General features: G+C 41.6%; 1 protein-coding gene across 1 annotated transcript; it reads left to right on the top strand.

The window, feature by feature from the left end:
- The first annotated feature begins 453 nt into the window (after nt 1-453).
- Nucleotides 454-2,262, top strand: LOC124282818 (suppressor of cytokine signaling 2-like). The gene has a single exon (XM_046718852.1). The coding sequence runs from the start codon at nt 625-627 to the stop codon at nt 1,393-1,395; it is 771 nt and encodes a 256-aa protein (XP_046574808.1). The 5' UTR covers nt 454-624; the 3' UTR covers nt 1,396-2,262.
- The last annotated feature ends 6,059 nt before the right edge of the window (nt 2,263-8,321 follow it).

The following is an 8,321-nucleotide window of genomic DNA, read 5'->3' as shown; positions in this document are numbered from 1 at the left end:
GGCACCTCTCCCATATCAGGATCGACATACGTGGCCACAACTTTTATACAACGTGGTATCGCATAGTACTCACAAAACAGTCATACAAACAATACAGGAATAGCCCTAAAAACAAAATAAAACAGACATAAATTCGAGTGTAGATCTATCGTTACTGACTGCGACGTTGAGTCGATAGGCGAGGCAGTGCCGAGACTATTTTTAGCTCAGCGCACTTTTCTCACACGTCAAAGGCACAGCAACAAATCTACAGAATTATTAATCCTTGGCAGGTCTAAAAACATTTCTCCGATATCGAAGCCCATTCATTTTAGACTGAGCGACCACATCTTTTTCTTTTGCTTTCGGGAAGCTATCAAAACGTGTCGGAGATTTAGCATGAAACCCACTTGCCATATTGCGGTGAGCGCACATGCGCAGTAGCGGCCTTTCTGCGAAATCGGGATTTCCCAATAACTGCTAAAGGATTTCCTCGAAATGTCTCTAGGTAGTTTCACTGGTGAGCGGTGTTATTGATAGAGCGTCCACAGCGATGGAAACGGTCAGTATGAATTTAACTCTGACTGAGTTCTCATCTCTGAAGTCGATCAAGACGGGTAGTCGAGCAGTACATTGTGTATCGGAATGCCCCCTTCAAGCTGCGACCCAGTTCACAAGGCAATGTGTAACACCCTCGACAGAGACTTGGGCCGCGCGGACTTAACCGAGTGGGGCAGTTGTGTTGATGTTCACATCCATGACATAACGAAATCTTCACGCAGAACTCTGGCGAGTCCAACACGAGAGCCACAGAAGAGAGCAACTGATGTATCGAAAGAAAATAAGGATTATGTTTATCAAAAAGTGACATCTGAAACAGACTTCAACATCGTCTTAAAGAGTTTGTGCGATGCAAAAGACAGCTGCTGGTATTATGGCGATTGTTCCAGTGCGGAGGCAAAGACTGTCCTCAAGCACCAACCTAGAGGTACGTTTATTATCAGGAACAGCTCTGATTCAAAATATTTATTTGCTCTGAGTGTGAAAACAGAGAGAGGACCGACGAGTGTGAGAATTCGGTATTCTCGTGGTTTATTTCAGCTGGACTGCGAGGACCATTTAAAGAACAAATTACCAAAGTGTGAAAGTGTGGTGGGACTTGTAAATTTCCATATAGCTCTGAGTAAAAGTGAGGTGTTCAAGGATTGTCGATGGTTGGAGAAATCAGGAAGCAGAGACATGCCAGTGTACCTCACACAACCGAGACGGAACCAGGTCCCCTCTCTGCAGCATCTATGTAGACTTCAAGTGAACTCCTCGATGACAGATTTACACTTCCCAGAAAGATCGACTCGAAGACTTCCTTTGCCCAAGACTATGAAAACCTTCCTGGAGGATTACCCTTACACTATATGAAAGACGTAAGGACTTCAGACTTCTAGTTATTGTGATCATTATGTTGTTGTTAAAGACTCCTGATGATAAGGTGCGAGTCAATAGGAGCAATCGGCGGTGGACTATGATTCTTCGAAAACAGTCAGATCCAGGAACTCTTCCCAGAATACACGTAATTATGTCACACGATGTAAATGCAGAGAGACGCATGGAATATGTGTAGAGATAAGCAGACGGTACGATGTACAGACAACCACGAGGGTACAGTGTACGGACAACCATTGGAGTAGTGTACGGACGTATTAACGTACTAACGAGATGGGATATGTTTCTGTACAGAGGGGATACTATGTGGTACAGTACGTGTCTACAAACACCAGGTGTTCAGACTCCTATCTAACGAGAGACCATGTGTTTTTCACTGATGTGGATACGTAGTCCATGACAACCCCCTGAGGTAATATACGTGCGTACGTCTGTCCTCATCACCCATCAATACACGAACACTGGTCAACCTCATTGCTAGATTCAATCAAAATAAGCAGACAATCGACCATGATAGTACACGGGTGCCCCTTAAAGCCACCTTAAAGCACTCCATTGTAAACTTGCCATTTCATTTTAATTTATATTGTATCGGGAATGTTGTAAATGCTATTGAACCACATTGTACATATTTACTTCGTGTGTAACTGTCAGTGCATGTATAATGAGACGCGAGAATGAAAATGCTCTTTGCCGTCGTTGTCACAAATAGTCGATGTGGTCAGACGCGAGATTGAAAATGCTTGTTGTGGTCGTTGCTAGGTGGATGAGTGTTTTGGTGGTGTTTTGATGTTTATGAATGTATGGAGATGTGAATCACTTGAAATTAAAAACAAGAAACATGTCACTTCATTATCTTATTATTTCAATTCCGCTATGGTACGGCGTGGATTCGTGTTCGTCCTTCCGTCAGCGAGGTGATTAACATAGCGATGACCATACACAGTACTGAAAACTGTATATATACTGTACAGTGTACAGACCTATTAACGTACTAATATATAATCTAGTTTCATGGTACCGAGTAGAGCATACAAAAATACTAGTAAATGTGGATAAGGTAGGGCACAGGGTGAAATTAGATTTACAAGTGTTAACCGTTAGTGGTTACCTCGTAGTCACTTTTATAAGAGCTGATACCAATATGACAGTCCCTTTAAATGGCCACGTTACGTCAATCGATCCGCGGCTGGGTATGGCCTGCCTTTTATGGTATCGTCCTGGGTGTACTACGGCGAATGTTGCATGTGCGTCACAACTAATTATATATACATCCGAAACATCCTAGTGTCCCTGTTGCTATGACAGTGTGAGCACCATCAATTCAGGGTGGACACATGGTGGGGTGTATTATTATCCTTGTTGCTATCACAACAGAGCCGGGGTGTCCAGTCTGAAAACTTGTCACCTACATTCGCGATTTGTAACAAATATACTCTTTACTATCGTGCGAACACAATCCGAGGCAAAGCCACACACAGCCAATAAAATCGGGTTGTAATTAAAGAAATAAAGTTTTGATTAGGGTCGGGTAAGTTCTTTACAATATAGTTTACAAGTGACACGTCGTACGACTGTGCACAATGTTATACTTTATACAATGCGTGTATCTGTTGTGAATAGACACTAAATAATGATTGCCAACGGTCTTATGTAGGCTATGCGATTATTTAATCTTTCAGGTAAACTGTGATGGTCACTACAAAGAAAAATTAAATCATAAAAGCTTAATCATTTTTCTTTTTATACTATTACGTCGAGTAATTGTCAGCTTTTTAACATATTATCAATTACAATTCATGACTGACTTTGCGAATAGATATGAGCTTATGACAGTTTAGTGTCTAAACCCGTGGAGATCCGGGTTATAATGGGCTTGCAGCAACCCATGCTTGCCAAGAAGGGAGGGTGGTCCGACTTGTTGATTTGGTTGATTCATGTTACCGTCTCTCAATTACGTAACTCGATGACCATACTGTCAGTCACTGGATTGTCTGTTCCGGACTCAGCTATTGACATGGAGCTGAAATATTGTGCGGCGCAAAACGACAAACAGTGTAGTGCATTTCCAGGGGTCATGGTGGAGACTATCACCTAAACGGATTCTAGGGGCGGTGGGGTAGCCTAGTGGTTAAAGCGTTCGCTCATCAGGCTGATAACCCGGGTTCGATTCCCCTCATGGGTACAGTGTGTCACTTTGAAGCGTAATTCTGGTATCCCCGCCGTAGTATTGATGTAATATTGCGAAAAGCGGCGTAAACGTATGCTCACTAACTAGACGGTTCCTCGATTCGCTATTTCTTGTATAACAGGATATGAAACCCTTTAAGCCTTTAGCTCAAGGTTAGGTATTCTTACTAACCCATCCGGGAAAAGGTGCAGGCTTATATATGGAATTACATAGAAGCTTGAGTACGCCTGCACGAACCCCAGCGTATCCGGCATTGGAGAGCATCCTTAAAGATGGATAGTATGAGATGGAGGATATGACGAACAACGACTCCGTCTGATTCAGTTGCTATCGGCAAATGTGAATACACGAATCACAACACACGTGTATGGCAGAAAAACCGTATTTCACAAAATTCATACATAATTATTTTAAGTAACAAATTTGACTGCGAAGAAACAAACGGATTTTACACGATTGAGATGATTTCACGAATGTGCATTTCGTTGGCTTGTGATATGTGAATAATACTATACTTACAGGGCTGAGAAACACACACGCACAAACACACACACACATACATTCATACATACATGTAAAAACTGTAAATATGTGTACAGCACCGACAAGGATTACAGGTATTTTATGTATACATGAACAGGTATATACTAAAGTTTATTACGGGCAGGCGGTGTAAGTCGGGCTGAGTGCTGAGTGCTGAGTGGACTGGTTCTGGCCAATCACACCGCTCCGCTGAGTTGTCTATGTACAAGGAAGTGAGGGAATCCCTGGGAGGGTACACAACCGGAGGGGTGGGGCGTCCTATGTGTTGGAGTGAAACGTCAATGTTACAGAAAATTAACGATCTGAAGTGATTGTGTGTGGACTTGAATGACGCAACGGGAAAGAGAATATTAACCAGTGCTTGTCCGTATTCACCAATGAATGACGATACAATGTGACCACAAACTACATGTATCAACGCATGTTAGAATATAATCATTTGATACGAAGCGATAAAAGTTACAAGACTGAGATAATTAGCTTATTTGAGCGGCTAAGATAACGGAGACCTCGCCACTCTTCACACCTCTAACAATATATCACGTGTTATCACCCCTGCGGTTAGAGGTCAGTTACTTTTCTGAGAACGCCCTGAAGATAGTGTTTATGCTACCTTCAGTTTCAATGCTATATTTCTAAGAAAAGGCTCTGCATAAAAAACCAGCTGACTTGGTCGCCATGATACTCCTTTGTAAGCGTGTGTATGTGCCTACCATACACGACAGTATTGTACAGGCACAACTTTGCTTGGAGTTAGCCGTATTGTCGGGATTAGTAGCACTCATCCCCACAGAACAGATTATCCGTAAATTACTCATAGCTCGTTGCTTATTCCCAAATAAGCCTACCGGAATTACCGAGATTATTTGTCCCGGATGAATTAATTGTGTACCTTTCAAGCCTTAGAGGACGGTGGGGTAGCCTAGTGGTTAAGGCGTTCGCTCGTCACGCTGAAGACCCGGGTTCGATTCCCACATGGGCACATTGTGTGAAGCCCATTTTTTATGTCCCCCACCGTGATTTGCTGGAATATTGCTAAAAGCGGCTTAAAACCAAACTCACTCACTCCGACCCTTAAAATACGTTATTTGTCGGATTAATCATCGTCTTTTTCTCGAGAAATTGTAGAACAAAATGGTTCCTGATCTCATGCATGGCACCCCTACAAAGTAACCTGTTGTTTGAACGTCATCACATTAAACAGCCACGATGTCATGATAAATTGACACCATCTTCAATTATTGTCAACATTACGTTATATGACCAGCATTTAAGCAAACAATGAAAACAATGGGCCAAGTGTTCTAATGCTCAGGGTAAATCATTATTGATAATTTAAGCTATATCCGTTTCCTTATTGGTGGTGTATGCTTATTTCACACGCTATTTCACAAGCTATAATTTGTAATAACTGCCTCACTTCACGATGATATCGGGATTTTCCGCAAACGTATTTGAGTTATAAGCTATATCACAGTGTTCCGTTATCTGCCGAATTCATAGTATTCACGTGACACCGTGTATGACGCTGGTCTGAGCGAGCGCTCTAGGAAAACCACCACGTTATATCCGCGACAGACAGGTATCGTGTGAAACTGATATAAATCCTGTTGAATGACGTTTTCTGTGGCAGTCGATCACCACTGGAATACAATGTGGGTTGAGGAAGGTATTTCTCAGATGTTATGGTACTTATTAGTTTATCATTGTGTTTTAGAGGGTGGCGAAGGGAGAGGTTGCACTGAAAGTTTTCAAACCTAATTATAACTGTTATCAACTGTAATGTAACGAATCATTTGAAAAGATTTTTTATTGATTGTATGTTATAGAGTACAGACATACACTTGCCATGCAGCTTTAAAAACACAATTTCGATAATCCACATTATATATTTCGTTGACTGAGCATGTTATATAGTACCTTAAGAAACAACTGCACTATTTATGTTCCGTTGTTTGAGAAACGGAATTTCAGAACGGCATGATATGACAAAGACATTGTCACATTTGTGTGTTTTGAGATCAGGTATATCATGTAATGACAATAAACACGACATTGAGAACACGATAACAAAACACACTTACGTATAGAAGTATAGAAAGCACGTCCTTTTTCATAGAAAATGCGTATATCGTACGTACTATGGATTTCAACAGGGAGTTTACATATGTTTGTATATTACATTAGTGCAACTAAAGTAGTATATCTAAATCTTCACGGTGCATAAGACATATGAAATGACAGCAGATTGGCTGTTGTTATGATGGACCTCAGTACAGCCACGAGCTTCGGGCTTGACTAGCACATGATGCTGGCACAGTGATAAATATTGTGAATAGCGGAGTGACCCAACTCACTTTAGTCATATATATTGTTGAATATGCCTCGATTTGAAACTGCGATAATTCATATGTTACAAATATAAAGCGTCGAGCAGAGATTAGTACAGAAACTTAACGGACCCCAACTTACCATTGTAACAAACTGTTTTCATACACACTCTGCATAGTCAAAGAACGTTGTTAGAAGGCCCCCAAGCTGCAGAGTGCCGTGCGCAGTTGTTCCCCTTATTCGAAATGGATCGGCTAGGCATCTACGTTTCTTGGTCATCCTGTTCACAGATAGCACCAGTGATTACAAACCTGACACATTCCTATCAGCAAGCTTTCATGTCGCGGGGCGGTGGGGTAGCCTAGTGGTTAAAGCGTTCGCTCGTCACTCCTAAGACCCAGGTTCGATTCCCCACATGGGTACAATATGTGTAGCCCATTTCTGATGTCCCCCGTCGTGATATTGCTGGACTATTGCCAAAAGCGGCGTAAAACTAAACACACTCACACATGACGCGTCAGAAATACTGCAAGAAGCGGCGCTACACAAGGCTACTCCAGTACCCAGCTTGCTACCCACCACTGCCTACCTCCAGTTGCGCAGCTACTACAACAGGGGTCTGTCGTTCTGAGTAAACAATGAAATGTTATCGCCCTCTGTGGTTACAATAACCGGGAAAGGTACAAGTGTCACAGGGCGAGTTTATGGAACTTTGTTTTGAAAAGGTATTATATTTTAAAGATAATAGCTTTTCGGCTATTTCACGTTTGTAAAGCGTTGAGTTTCGTCTCGTAATTTAGACTACTTCACACTGTGCAATAACAATCTTTATTATGACAACCTTCATTGGTTAACGTATGTCATATTTGGGATCACACTTTCGCAGTAAAGTACAGATTCTAGTACTTTTGATGGGTTGAGTCCATCCGAGATTCGAACCCACACAGCCACAATCAGGCACCTGATTGGCCATCCTCTAGGCTATGTCTGCCATCACATCAATTAGTCTAAGGTAATGCTACTGTTTCCATGTCTGTCCATTGCCTATAACTATATAAATGTTCACATCTATACTGTCTTACAGCCTGGCACTCCGACTGCACCTGTATGTACGGCCGTGAGTAGGATAACCCTGCTTGCTGGACTAGTCCCATCGTAGTAAAGTTATGATCACTGCTGGAATGTAATCTATGACCAACTAAACAAGTTAGGACTTAACGTATTCGTCTTTCCGAAAAGTGTTGTTAGGGCATCATTTTCTTTATGTGTTTCACGTAGCCACCAAGTTCTGAACATGGGTCGGTCGGTCGTGAAAAAACTTTAAAAAACTTAATAAAGACAAAATTATCTGAATAATGTTCTTGATTCTCATTTTGTAATTCTTATTACAATTTTTTGAACTTGTGGCAGCGTCTGATTAAAAGATAAACATTTTATATGACGTAGCGGGACGTTTTAGGTTTGAGTCGGCGGTGTTGGAATGAAAACAGTTTTTTGGGGTGGTCGGCAATAAAATTAGAAGGGTCGGTTGGACGATAAGAAACACAAAAAATAAAAATACTGCCCTTATCTCCCTTTGAAAAGTAATTTAGAGTTAAGTCCCCTTAACGTCATCCACCTCAGCAGAGTATTCCCAGAAAATGGCGTCTGACGTGATACATCTAGATGAACAATTTCATGAAATGACAGTAAAGGAGTTACGTCACTACAACGTATAATGCTGAGCTACCCCTGTCGACGTGTGCGTGTTGACACAATTATCCCCAAACAAACAGATGGAGTGTGTTTAAAGTATAGTAGTTGCATAGCTAAATTAACATTGAGGGACAATAGCCAT

The sequence above is a fragment of the Haliotis rubra genome, unplaced genomic scaffold (assembly GCF_003918875.1).
Source record: "Haliotis rubra isolate DU_JTF1 unplaced genomic scaffold, ASM391887v1 Scf304, whole genome shotgun sequence".
Classification (NCBI taxonomy): Eukaryota; Metazoa; Mollusca; class Gastropoda; order Lepetellida; family Haliotidae; genus Haliotis; species Haliotis rubra.
Note: the sequence above shows the minus strand (reverse complement) of the source record. Positions and strands in the feature narration are given on the sequence as shown.

What these genes read in the sequence shown, in the direction of transcription:
- LOC124282818 (XM_046718852.1), top strand. Translation starts at nt 625, where the DNA reads ATGCCCCCTTCAAGCTGCGACCCAGTTCACAAGGCAATGTGTAACACC.